This window comes from Apis florea, unplaced genomic scaffold (genome assembly GCF_048593485.1).
Source record: "Apis florea isolate Af1SG1 unplaced genomic scaffold, ASM4859348v1 contig_2495_pilon, whole genome shotgun sequence".
NCBI lineage: Eukaryota > Metazoa > Arthropoda > Insecta > Hymenoptera > Apidae > Apis > Apis florea.
Window position 1 is genome coordinate 2,784,780 of NW_028256595.1, and position 24,013 is coordinate 2,808,792.

General features: G+C 38.6%; 1 protein-coding gene across 11 annotated transcripts in view; it reads left to right on the top strand.

Annotated features, from left to right (window-relative positions):
• The window catches only part of gish (casein kinase I gish), a 42,694-nt gene extending 22,938 nt beyond the window's left edge, over positions 1-19,756 (top strand). The window contains exons 1-11 of one of the 11 annotated variants that reach the window (XM_086906433.1): positions 10,528-10,614; positions 10,952-10,992; positions 11,176-11,245; positions 11,333-11,481; positions 11,714-11,948; positions 12,344-12,663; positions 13,247-13,321; positions 14,236-14,310; positions 15,488-15,613; positions 16,734-16,840; positions 17,142-17,398. In XM_086906433.1, the coding sequence (XP_086762559.1) occupies positions 11,182-11,245; positions 11,333-11,481; positions 11,714-11,948; positions 12,344-12,663; positions 13,247-13,321; positions 14,236-14,310; positions 15,488-15,613; positions 16,734-16,840; positions 17,142-17,328 (1,338 nt within the window). In that variant the 5' untranslated portion in view covers positions 10,528-10,614; positions 10,952-10,992; positions 11,176-11,181 and the 3' untranslated portion in view covers positions 17,329-17,398. Of the gene's footprint in view, positions 1-10,527; positions 10,615-10,951; positions 10,993-11,175; positions 11,246-11,332; positions 11,482-11,713; positions 11,949-12,343; positions 12,664-13,246; positions 13,322-14,235; positions 14,311-15,487; positions 15,614-16,733; positions 16,841-17,141; positions 17,399-17,732 lie in introns of those variants that run through there. The other 10 variants (XM_086906427.1, XM_086906429.1, XM_086906425.1 and 7 more) reach the window with 10 other exon arrangements.
• Positions 19,757-24,013: the final 4,257 nt, after the last annotated feature.

Here is a 24,013-nt window from a genome sequence, read left to right on the forward strand (position 1 = left end):
GAACGAGGTTGGTAACGCATCGTTGCGTAGCGCCGGCTTCTCTCAGCTCCGATTACTCTCTCGCGGACAGTACGTTTATATATATATATATCGTTGTCGATAGCCGATAACGAGCGCACACGTTTCTCGTGTCGATTCATCGGATTACGAAATACTCGAGTATTTACGTGATAATAATTTTATATTACAGTGAGATAAAATGGGAACTCGGATCGGCTCGGGAAGAAATCGCTTACGAATATGGAAAAATTCGTAAATTCGGAAAGGAAGGCGTCGATACTGTTGTTTTACTTGGAATGGAATTCGTTTCGTTCGGCGCATTCCTTTTAGCGCGCTCTCCTATCTCCCGAAACCGCAAAGAGAGGGAAGATTTTGGGACAATTTCGCTGAAATTCGATTCGAAGATTTAATAATCGTCGATGTTGCGTCGACGTGGAGAGAATGAATTCGATTTCCCGTTCGTGCGGTGCTCGCGATCGTGAAGAACGCATCGAGATAAGTGGCACGCGTGGTCGTGTGGCCATCGACGAAGAAGAAAAAAAGAAGGGGGGAGGCGAGAAAGAGAGCGAAGGTTGGGGAGAATAAGGGAGAAGAAGAATACGGGAGAGAGGAGGTCGGCGAAACAGAGACAACACGGGCAAAGCGTGACCAACGTCCGATGCGGAGTGGCACGCGTGCGTCGTTATTGCGGGAGCAGCCCGATAGAGAGGCGACTCGAAACACGGAGGGGCCATTGATGGAGAGCGCGCGAAAAACAGGTTGGAAAGAGATGCGGGAACAAAGGGATGATGGTGTGTAAAGGGGCTGTGTGTGTGTGAGAGAGAGAGAGATGGCAGGTAGGGAAAGAAGGGGGTAAGGGTGGTGCGAGGAAAAAGATGAGATTAAAAGAAGGGAGGGGTAAAAAGAGGGTAAGGATCGAGAACGAGGGTGAAAGAGAGAGAGTGAGGGGGGAGGGAGGGAAGAGGGAGGGTGGAATAGGCTCTCTCTCCGGTAGGCCACGATCGATGGGAGCGATGTTGCCTCCGTTCCTCGTATACGTTCCGCTTCGATTTTCTAGTCGTCGGAAGGCCGGGTCGACTCGGTTGCTCGGTCGACTGGTCGGTACGCTGGTTGGTCGATGTACGCTTCTATAAAACGGCTCTTCTCGACTAGGTTAGAGGGTTAAAAGTATCCGCGCACGAGTTCTCAACACGTGGACCTTCGAGACGCTTTTCCTTTCTGTTCCATGGTGAACACGCGGTCGCGGCCCACTTTTTTATCCTCCATCGACGCGCACCCATCCCTTCGCCTCTCGACACGCGCTCTACCCACTTTGCCTATCGGTCCATCCGCTCTCTTCCACTCGCTTCTTTCCACTCGATGTCGACCGTTTCGCCTTTCGTCGTTCGAGCCCCTCTTATCGGCTGCTCGGGGACACGAATGTGCCACCGATACGTGCATCTCTGCCTCGGCCACGTCAACTCGAGCCACGGCATAATTTTCCCTTTCACCGCCTACTTGCGCTCTATGTATACCGGCGCCGATGTCGCGTCCAGTCGCGCGTTTCGCTTTGGTCATCCGGTTTCTCTCGATACACCGTCGTTTGGCTTCTCTTAATTATCCCCGATCGGTGACGGCGGTGCACGGTATCTCTCGTCGCAGCCTCGTCGAGCTCGTTGTTATTATTAAGCTTTCGTGTTGCGCTTTAAAATAGCATTACTGTCGTCGAGGGCTCGGGATATCGATTTTCTGGAACACGGTCACCGTTTAAATTCCGAATCAACTCGCCGCTTTTCCGTTTCTCCAAAGGATATTCGAAAATTTCCACACGTCCGCGATTATTATTCTTTTCCTCCTCCTCCTCCTCCTCCTCCTCCTCTCTCCAACTTTATCTCGAATCCGCAAATTTATTCTCGCGACACAGCCAAGGACATGGCGCACACTTTTAAAACGGGAATCGTACATGTCGATTGTTAGATTCTCGAGTGGCCTACTTTTACCCCGGCTACCCTTTTCCTTTATATAATCTCGATATCATCCGCGTCACATTGTTACGCGCTGTGATCTTGTTTTTCACCGAGACAGGTAAATAAGTAGAGCTCCGTTCCGAATACTTAAATACGGTGCCGCGCCACGTTGCTCTTCCCACTTTAGAACGGGCTGTCTGTGCAACGTCAGCTCGATTTTCTTACAGCTTGCCGTCGCGATTTTTGTCTACCGGGAGTCTCGTTTGCACCGGTAGGACAGGTTATATCCACCCAGAACCACCGGCCTGATAAAATTCTTGCACTGGATTTCTGCACCCGGCTTCGATCGCTCGTTTCTTCGAATCGAGTAGAACGCCAGCGCGCTACTGATTTTTCTCTCGCTCCTCTTACAATCCCCGACGCGCTCAATTTCTCCATCGATTCATCGAAAATCGAAAACCCTTTTTCTTTCGTCCTCTCGCGTCCCATTTTATCGCATTATCACCGACCGAGAGCGATAGCGATGTTTAACCCGTGGACACTTTCCACTCCGACTAATCCTTTCGTCTATTCGCGATAATTAACTCTGCTTGTTCGAGAAACGCACGATTCAATTCATCTCGAGGTTTCCCAAACTATGTAACGCGTGCGAGTTTTCCAGGGATATCTCGCTTTCGACTTCCCGACAACTCGCAATCTCATCGACGCGTTCTCATCCACGTAATTAATCGTTTCGTCGATCGTTTTACAGATTTGCCGTCTATCTTGACGACATCTACCTTTTCTCTCTCTCTCTCTCTCTCTCTTCTTTTTTTCCTCGTATTTCGTTTCTCGATGATCTTCGAATCTACACACTGCTGATTCTTTCCGCATACACGTGTGTTCACGCACACGTTAATGTATGCGATGGATTTGAGATACAAAGTCGTGTAAATTCTCATTATACTTTTCCATTGGATATCTGATAATTGTTTAGCTTTCACGTTATTTACTTTTCCATATTCGTCGAACGTACGCGTACGATTCTCGGAACAAATCGATGAAAATTTATTTACGAATCGGACGTTTGGTCGTTTAATTGTAACGACGGCAAGCAGTGTGATACGGGAAGGAAATCGGTGAACAACGCGTAAACGACGCGAAGGAATCTCTTAAGATCGCGAAGGAACCGATGATCGGAGAGAAGGGCGTGGCCGGTTTATCAGAAATCGTTGTCTCGTCGCAAATTAGACGTGACACAGTCGGTGGGCGCCTCGCCGACTAATTACAGGCCGCGAGTCAACGACCTTCGCCTCTAGAAGACATCCGAGTCATGTATGGATCTGGTTCTTTCGACTCGTTCAGCTGTATCTTTCGCGCTATTGTCGGCTGTCGCAAGTGGACGCAGGAATGCGCCACTCGTCGCGTCGCGCCGACACGATACTTTTCCACCGATCCGAATCCTACTTTTCGTAATCACCGTGCGTATCGTTATTCCTCGAGGATCGAAACTCTTTCCATCTTTTTCGATCGACGTTCAACGACGTTCCATCCATCTCAAAGCTTCGCCATCTTCGAACGTTAAGTGTAAAAGGTTTACATCTGTAAAATTTCGAGATGAATCGAATTTTTCACGAAGTCTCGTCGCAAGTATGGAGAATACTTGCGTCGAAGGGGAAAAAAGCGAACGACGATAAAGGGACATCGTCGATGCCTTTTTTCCCCTCCCTTTTTTTTTTTTTCCTTCTTCGACACGGAACGTTGATGCTCAAAGCGGCGGAAGCTCTCCGGAGAACGCACGGCAAAAGGAAAACATGGCGGAGGAATAATATTTTTCGCGAGATTCGATAATCGTCCTGTTTCCATAAACAGGAATAGAACGGAATATTGGTAATATCGTGACGAGGAAATTACACGGAATTACACGCATGATTTCTGCACGCCGGGATCGCGTGAGAGATCGTTGTGTACGATGTATTTCACTGATGCGGATCTACGCGAGCGGAAGAGTTACGATCGATAAACCGTTTTCAACGGAATATAAACTGACTTTTCCCTGTAAAATTCATCTGTATTTTGTATATCTCCGCCTTCCTAACGTTTCCAATTAATATTCCCCTTAAACGATACCTTATCGTTCATCTCTCGATGACGAATATCTTTCGTCACGAAAGTTCATCCGAATATCCGTCTCTGAATATTTTATTCAGGATTTCATTTTAATCCCTTAATTCCCCGATTCCCCGATTAGAAACGATTCGATCCCGAAAAAAATTTTTCACGAAGAAAGGAAACGCAATCGATGGAACGTAACGCGTTGAGAATTTCTACGTTCACGCGATTTCGTTCCGTCAATTTTGATTCGAACGTGTATTCGTGTCACGCGAATAACTCTCTCTCTCTCTCTCTCTCTCTCTCTGTCTCTCCGTGTTTTTTCTCTTCCGAATCTGTTTTTATCATATCGGCGTTGCACAGATTTTTCCCGTCCCAAAGAAACGATCGTCGAGCAACGACTTCGATCGCAAGAAATATCTTGTTCGGAACTTTCTGGCCAGCCGCCAGAAATTTCTTCCCAACTTCCAACGACGCGTTCACTTTCGTCCGTTACATCGATATCTGCCCGCGTCTCTCGTTCCAATATTCCGTGGAGATGTGCAAGATTATCGAGCATTCGCGTGTATAAACTTGCAAACTTCTCATTCGAGAGAAAATTAAATTCGGAAGAAAATTAAATTGGAATCGCGGTTACGACTTTCTGAGAAGATTTCTGCTCTTCTAATTGAATGCAAGCAATCGACACGGCGGTCGGACTGATAGACGATCTGATCGTTGGTCAAAGCATCCTTTTGTTCCAACGAATCCTCGATCGTATCCCGCGAAAAATGTTCGGCTCAAGAAGAAATGGCCGCGTGAGAATGGGGGGGAAGTTTTATTTTCCTTGGAAAAATAAAGGTCCAAAGGGACGTATCGTGCTCGAAACATTTTATTAATTGGCAGCACCTCGGTGAAATTTTTCTTTCTTTCTTTTTTTTTTTTTTTTTTGGTACTTGACACACTTTCGGGAAAAAACATCCTCGCGATAAATGCAGCCATAAAACGTACGTCGTTGGCTCAATCGAATCGGTAATGGAAACGGTCGACAAACAACCACCTTTACTCAGCGATACGTTTACGTAATAACGCAATAACCAACTGCCGTTTCCTTTTTTCACGAAAACCGTTCGCGATCAACAGGCTAAAACGAACGATTCACTTCCGAGCCAGTTTCTTCCGCTCGTCTATTTATTAGATTTTCCGCGCCCGAGTGGGAAACCTTTTTCAAACCGAAGCAAACACGAAGCTTTGTATCTTAATCGGCTTCTGTTGTTCACCGATGGTCCAGTTTGTCCGATATTTCGCCTCGACTTCCGTGTGCCGAGAATTTATCCGAAAATATGGCGGGGGAAAGGTAAATTTGTTCGGACAGAGAGAGTCAAGGTTGCGATTTCTCTCTCTCTCTCTCTCTCTCTCTCGTATCACCGAACTTCCGAACTTAAGCATCGGAAACGATGCATGGGATGCGTATATAAACTCGTATAAAAAACCGATTCGATCGAGAAAGTTTCTGGAGGAAGTGATACGAGATACGAGTTACAAGGCACGAGTTTTCCTTTTCCTCGATGGAAACGATCGAGAGATGGAGGGAAGCAAGTGGGAGGAAAATATCTCATCGCGGACGCGTTTCGGGAAGAAAATTGGCGTTTCGAGACGGTTATTTACTTGGGGGAGGGGGGAGAGGGGGGCATCGAATCGATCAGCTCTCTCTCTCTCTCTCTCTCGGCACGAGAATAGTAGCCGAAGAGCGAGCAGGGCTCGCGCTCGAAATTTTTCTCGCCTCGAGCATTTATTCGCCGCCTCGGTGCTCCTTTTATACCACTTTCTTCCGTTATCGGTTCTGTGTCGGGAAAGGGGAAGAGGAGGGCATCCGGCAGTAGTGGGCCGACGATGCAAAACTGCCGAGTCGAAGCAAATTCGTGGTCCGTCCTTTCCGACCAGCAATCGCGAACCGGCCAAACTGGATCTCCATTTTCCGCCCTCAAACTCAACTTCCGCGATATCCCCTTCTTCCAAGTAATTGGATCGTCGGATTTTTGCATTATGGCGGAGAATCCTTGCCTCGATTCGAGAAAGGCGATTACCCGAAAGATGCCGTGTAAGAATCGCGCAGGAAACCGGATTAAGGTAAAAAGTTGACCGCGATTAAACAAATTTAATTTAACCCTACATCGCTATTCCGTTCAGTGCGAAGAAGGATTCTGCAACTCTTTCTCCTTAACCCTTTCGCTACTACGGGCGACCAAAGTCACTCTGCACAAGATGCCGCGTATATCGAACTCATCGCGCGTCGAGTACTTTTCTCTGGAAACGTGGCATCGATATTTTGTTTTTATCGTCAATTTTCTTTTTTCAATAAACACCGTCAAAACAATTCGATCTTTCTCGTGCACATTTTTGGTGCGGCCGGAGAAAGGTCGGCCGTGGCGAAAGGGTTAAAGACAAGGACAAAGATCGAACCGAGTAAAATTCGCCAAACTTGCGAAAGTAGTAGCAAGCTTTCCCCCACTGATAGCCGTAATTCCTCGAATGCAGCAGGACGGAAGACGCGAGTAATAGGCTTAGGCTCCGATCCTAATTATCAAGCGCGCACGTTTAACTTTGAGTCTAATTATCGGTGCACGTCACAAAGGAGATCACTGTGATACACGTATGCATCCGCCATTTGCGCGGATTGGGTCAAAGACGTCAAGTGCATACCGAACGAATCCAGTGGATGGCGGAGTGGAGCGATTCCGATACGCGTGGGCGGGAAACGGAGTCGACCGCTTTTGTCGACCTCTCGGGACAGACAGGGTGTCTGCGGATGAAAATCTTGTTTCGTTGCTGAAACGTTGGAAACAATAGCTCTTTCAGCGTTATTACTTGACCTGGATCCCTTTCGCGTATTAATTTCAAATTCTCGGTCGATGAACAGAGAGAGAGAGAGAGAGAGAGAGAGAAAGAGAGAAGAGGCAGTGCACCGTTTCTTGTTTATTCGCACGGACCTCGTTCGATCCTCGTTTATCTATCTGTTGCATACTTTTTTCCCATTCTATGATTTTCGTTTAATATTTCTCCTATCCTCGCCCGACACAGACACATGCTTAATTATTTATTAGCGGGGATTATTATTAATTGGAACGACACGATTGTTGGTAAAACGGAGATATAACGTAATTATGGATTATGGAATCGATGATGTAAATACGCGGGTCTTCGAGCGGCACACCAGAACGTATGCAAATATTTCTAATAATAACAAACGAGTAATTTCTTTCTTTCGAGTCGAGATCGAGTTGAAAAGGGACGTTAATCCATTATCTGTCGTACGATTCTGTTACCTATTACGAATTGATTTAACTAACTTTACTTGGAGAAATTAGAATCGTGATTCAACAAGTTTGTAATTGATTTCGACATATGTTAAAAAAAAAAAAAAAGGAATAAAAATAAACAATCATGCGTTTTATACACGAGAATCCCGATTGTTGTGTATTAAATTCGTATTCAACTCGTCACAATACATTTGTTCTTGCAATGCAAATATATACGTAATAGGAGGTCGTCCCATATTCGTGTCAACGTTTCGATGCAATTCGATGGCGCCAACGTTCCCAAACCAAGCCAAAAAGCTGTTACTCCGGAACGAGTTACTTCATCGTCATCAAGGTTGCGGAAGGTGGAAAATTCGATAATCACGATATCGTGGACAAGGATCGATCCCGTGGCCCGCAGCGATTCAAACTTGCATCGTAATTGATCGATCGTCGGGAAAATTTCGAACGGGCTGGTGCAAATACCGTTTGTTCCACGTTCGATCGTGCGACAAACAAGGTGTCCGGTTGGAAAGATCGATACCGCTTAAAAAGAGAAAAAGAAAGAGAGAGAGAAAAAAAGTAATATCCTTTTTTCGAGCCCTGTCGTTATTACCGTTTTTTACCGTCCCTGGGACGCTCGACCGAACGATCAAATTGAACGTCACACGTGTATAGACGCGTGTAAAATGGGAGGAGACGTTTGTTGTAAAGTACAGTTTGTTGCGTACAGATAATATAGTATTAATTCTATGATTAGTACGTGTGTGGCGCGAGCGGGCACGAGCCACGGTCGCGTTAATTGTCGCGTTAAAACGCGCGTGGGTTGCTCTCGAATTTTTAAACGAGAGTTTCACGCGGTTACGCGTGTTTAAAAACGCGGGAAAAAAACAAAGTATCGGGATATATCGGGTGTATCGTTTCGTAATTTCTCGCTTTATGTAATTGGGATCGATCGTTGGAAGGTTGGAACGAAAGCGGGAGAAAGCGATCGCGAGTTACGGCGATTCGGTTTTGAGACGAGCGTGCCACGACTCGACGTACTATTTATTTCTCGACGTTAACCACCTCGCGAGTCGCGACTCGAGAACCCATCGTGCACCTCGTCCACGGTTATACGCTTTCACTTTTTTTTTTTTTTTTCTTCTTCTTCTCTCAAAGGAGAATCGGAGGTTAATTAACGCGCCGTTATTAACAATTGAATCGCGATTCTATTCTTTTCCAAGGTTTCAAGTTTTTTTCTTTCGAACTCGGCCGGAATGATGATGATCGTTCGGATTTTCGAATTAATTTTCGTCGATCTCGAGTTTTCTATTTTTTTATGAAATTACGTCGTAAAGTAAAGTATGATTCATAATTGGTTGGCTAATCGAATCGAAAAGAAGGAAGAACAAGAGCGTATACGTAAGAGGAGGAGTTCTCGTTTAAGTATCTCGCTCGCGCGTACGCGCTCCGAATATTTTCACAAACTTTATCGCCAACACTGTGCGAGGGTTGGCCTATTTTCGAGGACAAATCAATTTTTCCACGGTATTCGGAGCTGTAATAATTTCCGCGGGTCTTGCGCTTTCCCGCTGACATATTTTCCATTGTCGACTATCTCCTTAGCGGAATTGGATCGGTGTGCAGCTGTCCCGTATAGGAAAAGGATTGGCGCAGCAAACAAGTACGCGTCTTTTGCACTTGTACGATCCCTTTTCTTTCTTTTTTCTTTTTTTTTTCACTTTCATCGTCTTAACAGATTCTCGAGCTAACTCTTTGCTTTCGATCTTTTACACACTTCGTTCTTCGTCGAAAAATCATCGATCGCGTTTCCTTTTTAAATTAGCAACTGTTCTTAGACATCGGTCTTGGGACGCTCGATTAATCGTTTCACATTTTCGCAACGAGAGAGAAATCTTGGTAACCTCGTGCAATGACCGTGCACACTTTTCACGCGTCTTCGCCCGATGGATCGATACAAGGCAGAACGGATGTCCGACCGGATGGATACGCGTTGGCAAATATATTTCACGCGATGTGTTCTAGTACCTATATATATATATTTCTCCTCCTCATCGTCGCGATTTCCAGCTACTAAACGCATTTCCTCCCCGCGTGTCCGCTCACGTACAATATCATCACGCGGCTAGACGCGAACCATGTCTGTCCGTGTTCACGCGCACGCATTAAGCTCGTCTCGGCCGGCACGTGAGATCCGGCATTGATTCAACGCCGTGGCGCACTCGTCAATTACATCTCGCGTGTAATTCATTCGCGATCCGCGACTCGAGATTCCAATTGTCGTCCTTAATCGCACGTGTTCACGTGAAGAGGTGAAGTCTCCGGCGAGAGGCTAAGTACGCCGGCTCTAGATTCCCCTTGGAGACCGTGTCGATTCCGTGCTTAGACGACTTTACCGCATATCTAGGTCCGTGACTTGTCGATATAGCGAATACGGAGGGTTTAAATTCTAGACTCTCCTGGTACTAACGATCAACGTCGCTCCATGCCGATTAGCGGAATAAACACTTGGCACGAGGCAAACTCTTAACTAACCGTTTCACGCTTCCTATCGATTTCCGTCGAGATCCCTCGTTCGAGTTGTGTTCGAACGCACTCTTCTCGAATCGAATGGTTCGAGGATCGTCGAAATATTTTATACTTTTTTTTTTTTATTTAAGCGAATAATTGGAAAGCTCGCGAGGTACGTGTTCTCGACAGAGTTCTTTGCAGAGATTGGCGACGAAATGAATTCTTATCAATTGTTATGATTATGCACGTTTAATTACCAATAAAGTTTCCACTCGTTATTCGAGCAACTTTTTGTTTTCGAACGCCTCGAGTTTTCTTCTTCTTCTTCTTCTTCTTCTTCTTCTTGTTCTTCGACGAGCAAACAGCTCGCGAAGTAAAGGCTTCTCGAGGCTTTGACTCCTCCTCGCTCGATACCGGGATTCTCGTCACGGAGTTGACGTTCCTGAGGTCACTCTATCTTTCCTCTGGCGCATACGAATTCGGTTGACGACAAGATTTTATGTCTTCGAGAATGTTTCGGAAGCCACTTTCGCGTCGCGCCTTTCCAACATGCTTGTCGGCCGTGCCAGGTTCCGCTTAAATGGCGTATAAATCGAATTATAAATTTAAAAGCGACAACGAAGCTTTGTGAACATTAATGACCGGTAACCATAATACCACAACGACCGCACACGTTATTCCGCAAATCTGGTCAATCCAATTTCTCACGCGAAGCACAATCAACGATGGGAGTCATCTCTATAGATAGAGAATTATAGCGCGATTACGATGCCGTCGAAATGGAGGTGAACACGAATAAAATTAAAGAAATTTTTTTTTTTCCCTCTATACAATTGATTATCACGAAAATAACTAATCAAAATATCGATTGAACACATTTATCGTTGCAAAAATTTGGACGAGTATAATTAAATATTTACACACGGTTCGTGTTATTTGTTGAATAGAGACCGTTTATGCGTGTAAAAATATTCTTTCTATGTAAAAATGATATTAATAAAATCAGCATAGCACGTGTGAGTGCCATTCATTCAAATTGGCACGATAATGAAACAGATATAAATACAACAGATATATATATATAGAATTTGTATTTTATAAATTTTGTATTGTTTGTTACAGGAAAGAACCTCTACAATAACGAGCATGTAGCAATTAAATTGGTGAGTTCGAAAATGTTATTACATTTGTCTAAAGATCTCGTTAGCATGATTTTCTTTTAATGATAGTGAAATCGATTTCACGTTGAATCAAGTAACAAGCCTCTAAAGAAACATTAGCTTTACATACACCCTGTTTAACCTCGACGCTTTTATTTCGAAACGATGTCTTTTTCCATTTTCCAGGAACCAATGAGGTCAAAGGCGCCGCAGCTACACTTAGAATATAGGTTTTACAAATTATTAGGAACTAGTGGTGAGTAATATCTATCGAACACGCGATTAATTAAATTAAATTTACACGAACGTTTTACAATTTAATCGATCAACGAATTGTATACAGAGGGTGTACCAGAGGTGTATTACTTCGGTCCTTGCGGGAAGTACAACGCTCTCGTGATGGAACTTCTCGGACCAAGTCTGGAGGATCTGTTCGATCTCTGCGGTAGGAGGTTTACCCTAAAGACCGTTCTCAAAATCGCCACACAGATCGTAAGTAGAATTAATCGATAGTAGCCTATTCCATTCCATTTAGATTAACTATCTAAATTCTTAAAACGTTAATTATTCGAAGATTCAAATCGATCTTTTACGGAGGAAACTTGCGAAATTTAATCGATAAAATAATTTTTGACAAGTTTAATAAACTTGATAACAAAGTTGATAACAAACTGGATGCTAAAATTTTTTAAATATTAATCGAAACGTTCCCTTTTTAATGCAGCTCTATAGGATAGAATACGTTCATAGTCGGCATTTGATCTACCGCGATATCAAGCCTGAAAACTTCCTGATAGGACGATCCACAACGAAACGGGAAAAGATTATCCACATCATCGATTTCGGACTGGCCAAAGAGTACATAGACTTGGAGACGAACAAACACATACCGTATCGGGAACACAAAAGCCTGACGGGCACAGCGCGTTACATGAGCATCAACACGCACCTTGGAAAAGGTAAAACTTTTACTTCGCCGTTTTAGATATCCGAGGAGACGATTGCCACCCGCTGTCGGCCCATCCGCGCAGCAAACTTTTCAAAAAACTTTGGCGGCCGCGTGCACGTTCTCCGTCGAGTCCTGGAGAAAGTTGTAAGCGAGCACGCGTCGCGATACGCTATATTAAATCCACCAGGAACGTTTGTTTGTTACGTGGCCGATATCTCCGATTGTATTCCGTTAAAATATGAGTAAAATATATATATGTGTGTGTGAGAAAATTATATAATAATGTTATTAAGTTATATAAAATATTTGAGATAAGTGAAAAATATCGATGATCTAGCGGATCGATAGACGGAAATGTATACGAATAGTATCGACACGATTTTCATTTTGTATTTTTATTATCAGAGCAGAGCAGAAGAGACGATCTGGAAGCGTTGGGCAACATGCTGATGTATTTCCTGCGTGGTAGCCTTCCGTGGCAAGGGCTGAAAGCGGACACGCTGAAAGAACGATATCAGAAGATCGGGGATACGAAGCGGAACACACCGATCGAGATTCTTTGCGATGGGCATCCCGAAGAAATGGCTACGTATTTGCGATATGTGCGTAGATTGGATTTCTTCGAGACGCCCGACTACGAATACCTGAGGAATCTCTTCAACGATTTGTACGAGAAACGGGGTTTTGTCAACGATGAAGAATTCGACTGGACTGGCAAGACGATGGTACGTGATACATTGATGCTCAATGCCAAGTGATCCCAGTATATGTCACTTTCTCTTTTATCTCTTCGCAATGCATGCAAGAAAGGAAGACAGAATAATAGAAGAGTTGCATGATGGTTGATTTTGCCCAGAGACGAAGCACGTATCGCAAGAGTCGATATCAAAAAAACCCATTAACAAAGTTATTTTTTTCCTGCCCTTCTTTCTTTCTTTTTGTTTTTGATATTCAAACGATTCCCATTTACAATTAACACAATGTACAATAATATAATGTCTACATTATTCATTAGATTATGTAAATTAAAAGATTTTTATTAATGACACTTTTGATTATCTTTCTCAATCGTGTACGGGTTGTCGAATGTTTTTTTTTTTTTTTCTTCTTCTTCTTTTTCTCTTTATACATTGCACGTGGTAGTTGTTTTAGCAATATCGTGTACTTAGAAACTTCGAGATATCGTCTCTTACGGGTAAGTAAGTCGTCCTGAGGATTCTTTCTCTACGTCGCTCCTCCGAGATTTTTAGTGAAAATCATATATCACTAATTTTTAACGTTTGCATGCTGCCTCCAATGTATCTCTAGCCACACAACTTCGACCAGCTTAAAACTCTGAAGATGGCACCTCCCTCTCACATTGGGAAAACTAAATCCGAAAAGGTGGGTGATAAACGGTACACGAGGATCACGTTTCTATGTAGCTGTACTCAAATATATATCTATCTCTGTTTGATCGAAATTATTTGTAAGAACGCGTTAACGTGCACGAAAGAATAAGACGTTGTGAAACATCAAAATAATTTGTGAAAAGGGAGAGAGAAAAAAAGTGTATTTTTGCTCGAAGCAAAATCGTTAAAGCACATGGAACGATGCTGAAAACTTATCGATTTTTATCTTCTTGAGCGTAAAAGTTCTTATTTATCATATCCTTCGAGAAACACGATATCTCGTTCTGATCGAGATTCGTTTATTTACTGATTTATAAAAAACGCTTAAAAGTTGTATTTACCACTTATGCACGCGCATCTTCATTCCTTTCCTCTCTCGTCTTTATATTCAATTTATATTTAATTTAAACTCGCAGTTTAGAAATATTCTTTAGATTTTAACAGTAGCAATAGCAAATATCCTTTCCATCGCCACGTATTCTCGTATTAAAAAGCTTTTCACTTTTAGTAGAACGTTGATACATGCTAATCCATCCAGTAATCCAGTTTAGATTTCTAATCTGTAATTTTATATTTTCACTTCTATACTATTATTACTTTATTATTATTATTCTTCTTTCATGCTTGTGAATGAATCGTACAGCATGTTTTTATCGGTTAATTGGGATGCTTTCTGTTTGCAGACGATATTAATCATGATATTAATCCGGTTTTTATTTCGATTTGAATGCTCGTTCTATTCTGTCCAATACGAAGAACAGTGTACGAAATAATAATGTTGAATATTACCGTCAATTATTGTTCTTTTCCTGTCACCAAGTATGTTATACGAAATTCATCATATATGTATACACGCCTGGTAATAATACGCTCTTTTGTAACGTAATATTTGTGTTTCGTTTTCAGTCTACACCTGTCGGATCCTTGCAGACTGGACAAGAGATTATTGTATCTCCAAATCGTGATCGGCATCCGTACAAAGTACGTATATGATTTTATACCGATTTTCTATTTTCTTTTTTTTTTTTTTTTTCCTTTTGAAAAAAAAAAAAAGTAAAAGCATGACTGTGTGAAGCTTAGCTATTTGAAATAACAGCATGAGTATACACCTCATCGGTAACGGAATAGATATACACATATATTTTTTCAAAATAATTTTCACGAAAACTGTTTTCAATTGAGTTGTCGAAAGGAAATCGAAGAAACGTTGTTGAGATAATAAAAATTCGAAAAAAAAATTTGATTTTTCGATCGGAAAGAGATTTTTGATTTTTTTTTATTTTTTTTTTTGAGAAAGAGAAAAAGAGAGAGAGGGAGAGAGAGAGAGAGAGAGAGAGAGAAAGAGAAAGGAAAAGAACGTTACATAAACGATTTTGTTCCTTTGCGAAACATGGAAATCAACGATATATAGGAATGTGATGATTTTGAGGAAGATGTTGCCCTCACAATGGATGAGGTTCACATCGAAATACAAGGCAACTACGTAAGCCATCATACAAAATTTTTGTAATAAGCTGATCTTATTTCTTCACGCATGTACTATCTTATCGTATATCATCCCGGATAAAACTTGAAAGAGTATAGTTACGCGAATGTATACTATACAAGGATCGGTTATCGTGTATAGATAAAACGTCTTTTTTTTTTTTCTTCCGATATATAACAAAATCATAAGTTTTGACGATTTTTTTTTTTTTTTATTATTAAGATGAAACGATAATCAATAATTTCAATTCCACTTATTTTTCCAGAATCTCAAATTTAAAACACATGTGTGAAGAAAGGAATTTGAAACATATCGTATTTAAAATCCTTGTTGACAATTCTCCCAGTGTTGTTTCTATCATATATTTGACGAAACTTGAATGTAGTTAGTTGCGTAGCTCATAAATATCGAGTAAATTGAAAATCATTTAATATCATTCGGAGTATCTGTTGGTATATTTCATGTATCGTACGCTTCAGTTAAACGAAGAGATCGAGAAAGTTATACCATGCTGAGATAAAAAAAAAAAAAGATAAAAGATAAGCAAAGATAAAAAAAAAAAACAAATGTCATTCGTAATTTTTACATTAGGAAGCAGATTCGCCGTAGTATTTAAAAATTTTTTTTTCTTCATTGCCGTTGGAAAGTGGTCTTTAGTGCTTATTCCTTTAGGATGTGACAGAACCAGGGGTGGGAGGCGGGGGCGGTAAATGGGTGGGAACCTCGAGGACAGATACTGCGAAGCAATCAGGAGCTGGTGGTACATTGACACCCGCTGATAGGCACGGTTCTGTTCAGGTGAGTGGACCTTGCCAATCCTTTGTATAGTCCATTGTGTCCGCCTTATTCATTTATCTATCCAAAGATATATCTCTTTCTTTCTTTTTTTTTTTTTCCATTTTTTCCCCCCATTTTATCGTATATTTTTGTTCATTTGATCTATAAATTTCGTTTTATCGATAAATACTCGACATTAATATTACGATTATACGATCGTAAATTTGATCCATGTTTGATCAATGTTTGAAAAACAAGAAAATATTTTTATTTTTTTAACATTATATTCTATGATAAAAAAAAAAAAAAAAAGAAAAAAGTATTAGAATTTTGTGTTTGTAATTTTATTCAATTCGTCGAATAAAGTTTTAAGTGCAAGTTTATGTTTAAATAGGAAGAGACAGTGCGCCTCTGTCCGCGTTATCCATTTGTTCCCTTTTGTCCTCCCCCCCCCCCCCGTTTTCTTAGCCCAAGAAGATGACGTGCAGACGCGTCCACGAAGTAAACCGTTCGCTCTATTTCTAGACAAAGCAACGCCGGATTATGGTCAGTTAGAAATCTATTTGCAAATTGGTTTGTTGCAGCATGCGAACGTTTGTTTCGTTGATCGATTCACTTCTTTAATATCAATTACTATTTCACTAATACAGTCTATTTCATGTATTTCCCTTATACTCGCGCCTTATACTCTTTTTTTTTTTCTTCGTTCTTTATTCCAATGTTTGACCAAAGTTCGATAAAATAACTCGCGATTTTTGAAGAGTAACTTGTTAACCAAGTTGATTAGCCGTACCATGTTTTTAGAGTTTCACTTCGTTTGTATTAACAACGCCTTATGAATATAAAGTGCCGCTTGTTTCACGTAAATTATGGGCTTGGTCCTCTAAAAGTAGAGGTTTACATACACGTGTACATAAACAGATATCACGTATTTTATGTAATTAGTTCAGTATTACAATATCTTTTACATTTTATACGTGTTACATTTTGAATTTCACTTATTACTGGTGTAAGTCATGAAACTTCATTTTTGACATTTCAAAAATGAATATTAGCTTTTATGTCCTTACATATAATTAAATATATTTCCTAGTCTATTTGTCTAGAATCTTTTGGATAATACGTTTTATGTATTATTTAGGTGGTATCTTCGACGAATGGAGAACTAGCCAATGATGATCCTACAGCAGGACATTCTAATACGCCAATTACTGCGCCTCAAGAAGTAGACATGGTCGACGAAACGAAGTTAGTATTGCGTTTGTTATACATTTCCTTTTTTTTTTTTTTTTTTTTTCTTAATATAACTAGTAGATTGTGAATTCTTGATAAGTAAGAAATAAATTATAATTGAACCAATAATATTTATGTGACTAATGCATGACGTATTAGAAATTTAGAGAGAGAGAAAAAAAAAGGCTATCGTTAAAAACGATACACTAATATTGTAGATAAAAATTAGCAAAGTCACATCCTTGTCTCATCGTACAACTTTAATCTCGTATCCTTTGCATGATATATGTTAACCGCCCTATCTGTCCTATTTCAGAAAGAAATGTTTGCCGACAAAAAAGCATTGTCGTGGATGCGGAAAAATCCTACGCCGAAGTTTTTGCCTTCCTACGCCTACTGATCATCCTAGATCGATCCCTGAATTAAATTTATTATCCCAGCACAAGTGGCCGTTAAAGAATTTTCTTTTATACAATATAAAGAAAAAATATAGTATTTATTAATTATCGTTATTCTAATCTAATCTAATTATATACATATTATTCGTATTATTCTGTTTAAAAATATTCTTCTTTTCTTTTTTTTATATTAATAATTCTTATATCGTTACGTAATACACAATTTGTAAAAGATTAGAAGAAGAGAATATTGATGACACATGATTTAATCAAACACAGTATGACTATAACCTTAGAATCATCGTTCTTACTCCTTGTTTTCTTTTATGTTGTTTTATTTGACAAGTGAGTCATGTGTCGACCGTCCGTCCGGGACAATATTCTAGCCACTAGCAAATTGGTTTGAGAAAACAAGTTCGATTTGTCGCCGCTTTGGAATGCCTTGTCGTACTGCATGTTGGTGTCATAGAATAAAACGATCAAAAGAAGACGACTCTAAGTCCTATTAGTGTTTGGTTTATTTGCAGATGCTGTTGTTTCTTCAAACGGAAGAAGAAGAAAAGTGGAAGACAAAAGTGACTGTCTGTTATCGTCAGTCTTGGGGGGGACAATACAGTGCGCGTGTAACAGAAGTGCAGATGAAGTTTTTTTTTTTTGGAGAATGTGTTGCGGCAGTGCGTGAAAGGACCATGGACAAGAAAAGATGCAGCCGATCCGCAATAGGGGAGGCCGTTACCTTGCTACGTGCCGGAAGTCGATCCGCTTCTCAAGATTCGGTGCTGCACATCATCGTCACGATGTCACGCCTCCGTCGTTATCAAATTAAACCACAGCCATCATTATTATCGCTATTATTACTACTATTATTATCATTATTATTATCACGATTAACTTTGCTCTTCTTCTTTTTCTTCTTACGATTATTATTACGATCACTATTATAATATTATATTATTACTATATTATTTTATTATTTTATTATTATTATTATTATTATTATTATCGTTTATGATTATCATCGTCATTTCGTGTACGATCATCGTTCAAATGAAAGAAAAGAACATCGTTTGTCAATGTCGATGTTAGCGAATATATTGTAAACTTGTGACTGAAGATAGTCGAGCCGTTGATTTTCGACCGTTTAATACCGGCAAATTGGTCTGCCCACGTAACACGCATATGCAAGAGAGTAAGGAATTGACGTACGGATGGCGAAAGAACGTGTTTGTGCCTCTCATCTTGTTCCGCGGTGGCGCGCTTTTCAACACGTCATCATTGCGAAATGTGTTACGATATATGTGTATTAAATCGTAAAAGAATTGAAGCTGAAGATCTCATTTTACTCAAAGTCCCGGATAACGAGCGTAGCGTACTCCTGCTTGTATCGAAGTTTATAACACTTATGAAGTCTGATCGACTGGAAAGGCATGAAACTGAAAGAGTAAACACGTTCGCGTCTGCTTAACTCGTGTCAGTTTCCAAGCGCGTTTGATACAATGGCGTTCTTCAAATTCGTGATCGTGTAAGCTGCCTTTCCTTTGTTTTCCTTTCCAATGACTACGAGAAATAAACAATCGAGTCGAATCGAAATTCGCGTAACGCGTAGAGCGTGTTTTCAGAGTTCTTTCTCTCGTTTTCCAAATTTTCGAATATTTTTTTTTTTTTCTCGTCGTTGTTCCCATTAATTATCTAACGAATATTTCTTGTTTAATGAAAAATTACCCTTTTACGTTTATTTTGTACGATACACGAAGTATAACAGTATTAACGCTATCTAGTAGATAGCAGCAGATTCGTGCTAAATTGCACTTATCGCGTTTTAGTTAACAATTTTTAACTAATTTTATTTTACGCCTACACTGCCTGTTGTTATTCTATATAAGTATCACAATTATATATGAAATCCTTACACCTACTGTACATAAAATGTATCAAGAATTACATATTTTGCTACGAAGCTGCACATACTTTGTATCGAATATTTCAGTTAATCGCATATCATTTAACGAGCTTCGTAGAAAAAAAAAACCTCGAAATGGTTGTTAATATATATTCTAAAGTGGAAGGATAATGCGATCGCAATTCTAAATTGTCCGATTTCGGTTTCATGCCTTCCATGAATTCATTATGTAAAAGCTTATACGTCGCAGGAATCATACAAATTACATTTTACATTACATATCGAAACAAATAAAAGAGAAATTAAAAATTTTCGTCTGTAGAGTCTGATATCTACCATGAAAATTGAATAGAACGTAGATCAAGATATTATACACATGTATTCGATATAATTGATCCGTGTTCTATCAAAACACGAAGATTCGGGAAACTTTCTTGAATCGTATCTTATCATCTAGAAAAGGATCCGTTCATTTCGGACAAACTTTTTTATTCTTGAAACACGTGTGTTAAAAAAAAAAAAAAAAGATAATTATTAGAATTGTAACAAAAAAAGAGAACCAAAGTATGCTTGTAATTGAATATACATCAATATAGATTTGATTTTAAAGCAATAAAAAGAACTTTTACCGTCTCTGTTTAACTCTATGAAACGGAATTTCCTTGGAACGAATCATTGTTTGCTAGATCGACGCGAACGATATTGAATTTAAACCAAAAAAAAAAAAAAAAAAAAAAAACGAAAAAAAAAATAAATAAAAAAAACAATATAAAAATGTACGTGACATAGATATAGAATATTGTGCACTTGGGGAGAACTTTGTTCAGGGCTTATTTAATATGTTTGTTCCACGAAGTTAACAAGAAGAAGAGCGTTGCGACGTGATATATTTGAATCCTCGTGGATGTTTTGAAAATTCATCCAAGCAGTGAAGAGATACTTAAATGAAATGAAAATGCGCGCGAAGACGAAGGAGAAAAGAATCTTATCAGCCTTGCCGATTAAACGAGCAAGTAAGAATATTTAATATGTTAATAATATAGTTTTGTTACAAATTTGCAATACCATTCGTTAAAATAAGTTATACGTTTTAAATGAACTTATTTTTTTATTAGAGCAAACTGTTGTTGCGGAAAAACTTATTGTTGTTCGTTTATTTGCAGACTGATCAATAATAAAAAGATTGGAGTACATTTAATCTCAAGTTCTTTATATCTTGAAATTGATCGATATTTTCTGACAATGCATTTTATTGTAACATATAGATATTAAGCAACATGTAGATATTAAGTCTTTGAAAATTTGAAAAAAGATGCATTGTTAAAAAAGGAAAAAAACGTCCTTTTATCCTTTGCTATTTCGAGTATCGAAAATGAAGCTATAGGAAGAATAAGAAAGAATAGATTTTCTAAAAATAACGTACTTATCTCTAAATATTACCAATACTGTTCATATATAAAGATATATAAAAGATTACCAATGATATGAAAGTAAATACATGTATAACGATATATAAGTGAATTAATAAAAACAAGATAAAGATAATAATGATAATAGAAAAAAAAAATTGTCGAGATAACATCATTAGATAATCATTGGTTGATATAGAAAATAAAAAGAAAGGATAAATTAGACGTGTTGATTGATATATACAAAAGTACTTCATTTAGGACCAGACAAATTTGTAACAAAACGCAATCGATTAATTAAAAAGAGAAAGTCTGTTTAATCGGCTAGTTAGCATAGATGTTTTTCTTCTTGCAGGAATATATTAAGAGGCAATGTAATTGACAAATTGTCTGCGCGTGAAGATGGCGAATACTAAGATTATCGTGTCCGAAGGTCCGAACTTCTACTAGTCTGGCCAACGATTGCGTACCACTGCCGAGCCATATGATGTACCGTGTTAGTGTACCGTGAGTGCCCGTACACGTTTCAATATTTAATGGCCAAGCACATCCGACGACGAGACGTTCGATGTACTTAGAGCGAACGAGAGTGAAAGAGCGAGAAAGAAAAAGCAGGATTAAAAGAGAGAGTGTATCATGATTTATGTAAAAAAAAAGAGAAAATATTAAGAAAGCATTATGCCGCTAGCTTCTTCACATCTGAATGTATCATGTTGTTATTGACCGTCGGATGTCTTGAAGTAATACGCTTAAATGGAGATGAGAACTAAACCCATTAACTTTGTAGATTTCCTCTCTCGTTATTATCTGTATCTTCCCATTAAATATGCAAGAGTATTGTTCCTTTTATAAACTTGCCAGCGCAAGTAAACGTCGAACAATCAGACGTTACATTTGTATACAGAAAAAGAGTGCGAATGTAAGTGCTATGAAGAGAGAATGGCCGCTGAAATGTGTGATCGAAAAAAAAAAAAATAAAGAAAAGAGGAATGACAGAGCTAAAAGATAGTATAGAAAGAAGAGGAAGGATCTTGTTGTCCTTCGGTGTGTGTATGCTTTTACGTGGAAAGAGAACGAATCTTCGTGTTATCCGAATGCTAAGGAACTAATGTTTCTTACTTTGTTTCCTTATTTTTTGTCAATAGTATCATTTGTAATTATGATCTCTTGATGGAACATATATTTATACCACAAAATACACATACAACATATGCACATATACCAAATTTCGCAATTAGAGTATACATTAATAATGAATTCCAAAATTAATTAACAATATCTTTATGAAAGAAGACAGAGAGAAAGGGAGAGAAAGAAGAAGAATGAGAATGAGAATGTATGAAAAAGAGTGAAAGTAAGAAAAATGCATGAATGAACGAGAGCCTTCGTATTTATATGGCTATCCTGCCACATATCGTTGGCACGATTATGCTGCAACTATGTTGCAATTTAGTTTATAGCTTTTTTTTAGTCGATTTTTCATGCGTCACCAGTTTTAATACAACACGACTGACTGCTGGTTAAGTATGGTTGTGAACGAACAAGAAAATGTTTCCCTACGTTATTCAGGATATATACTATATGTCCCTTTTTCGTGATGATTTTTTTTTTCTTCTTTATTCATTCATGTATAAAAAAGGTTGTTAATCTTGTTCTAATGAAAAATTTTATCGTTCTTTACCTACGAAAGAATGATTGAGTTTGAAAGCGATTATATTTGTATATTTATAAATTGGTGCGAATAATTCGGATCAAGATCAATATACATATATGTCTTTCATTTCCTCGCTTTTAATGAATTGCAATAATACGCGACGTATTATTCTTTTCTCAATTAGGAAAACAATATGCGTTCATGTTCTAGTAAAATTTGAACTGATTGCAAGATAATGCATAGAAAATACGTGCTTTCCATTGCGTTTTTTTTTTCAATTGATTATTTTGTAGCCATTACAAAGCGAAATTAAGTATTTTTATTATGTATTTAAATTTTGAAAAATTTTACTCAATATCTTTTTTTTGTATTAATTATAATATTTGTTTATCAGTTATTTATTTAATCCTGGTTACTTTTTGCATGCATTCTAAGAACGGAATCTTTCTTCATTATTCTATTTTCAATTTATTATAAATCAATTCCGATTTGTTTTTTAAATGTTTTGCATTGAAATGTTTATTAAAAATGCATTATATATATATATTATTAATTGTCGCACTTTTTTTCTAGTAAATTATTCGATCATGCGATTTATTTTATTCAACAAACGTGATCTGATAATATACGATTAATGTACATTTTAATTATTATTCGTTTTTCTATGTATTCATTGCTGGAGCATTTTATAGCTTGTGTTCAATGATCATTTGCCATTTGTATGGAATTGGCAGCTCATGTGCATAATGATAGTATGCTCATGTAATAAGTGTGATTGATGATGTTATAAAAATTTGAGAAGTTTATCGATATAGTGAGGAGACGTTATGCTATGAAGAATAAAAACAAATCGGGCGACGATTAATTTTTGTAAATAGAAATTATTGGAAGTGGATATAGAAGTACGCACACGGAAACATGAAAAGTTAAAATATATGAAACGTCAGATGTTGGGAGATGTATCAGCTTCAAATTATATATATATATACATAATTAATAAAATTATATATATATATGTATATATATATATACATATATGCATAAACAATATCAATATCAATAATGACGATTAATAAGCTGTATGTTACTACAGTAAATACCACTGTCTCGCAATGGCAGCGATCGACTAATTTTATTACCATGTAATCTTAATGATGCCAGTGAGAAGTGGATGTGTTCTTTGTGATGAAATTGGATGAAGGAGTATGAAATCACTAATAATTATTCCATTCGCTAATTTATAGACAATTTAAAAGTATCGAAGATGCTTTGAAATATTTTGTCCATTTCATACATGTCTACAAACACAAAGACAAAGATGTCGGAAGTTTTTGAGCGAGGATATTCTATTATATTAATGAAACGACATTGTTCACTTTTATCATGCTTTTGTTATTATATTAGTGGATTCGTTTTCTTTCCACTTACGAAACTAATAATCTATTAAAGAAAAAAAAAAAAAAGAAGATTAATGTACATAGAAATTAAATTGTTTGAATACTATTCCAATGGATTCTGTGTTTACGCTAACAAGCGTATAAGAATAAAGGGTGGAGAGCGGTTTGCATCCTAATGGTGAGAAATACGAGACTGAAAGACACACCGGACCATAAAAATTTAACGCGTTATATTCACTTAATATAAATGACAATGTAATTTACGAAATGGAATCATGTTTTTATTGATTATGTCAGCAAATGTGCACCTCTCTCCCCTATATAATACATTTCTATCGTACTTGTAAGCTGTGATTGAAATCCTATCTTTCAATTCGTAATCATTGGCTTACGAATTGTTATTTATCGATTAATATATATATATATATAT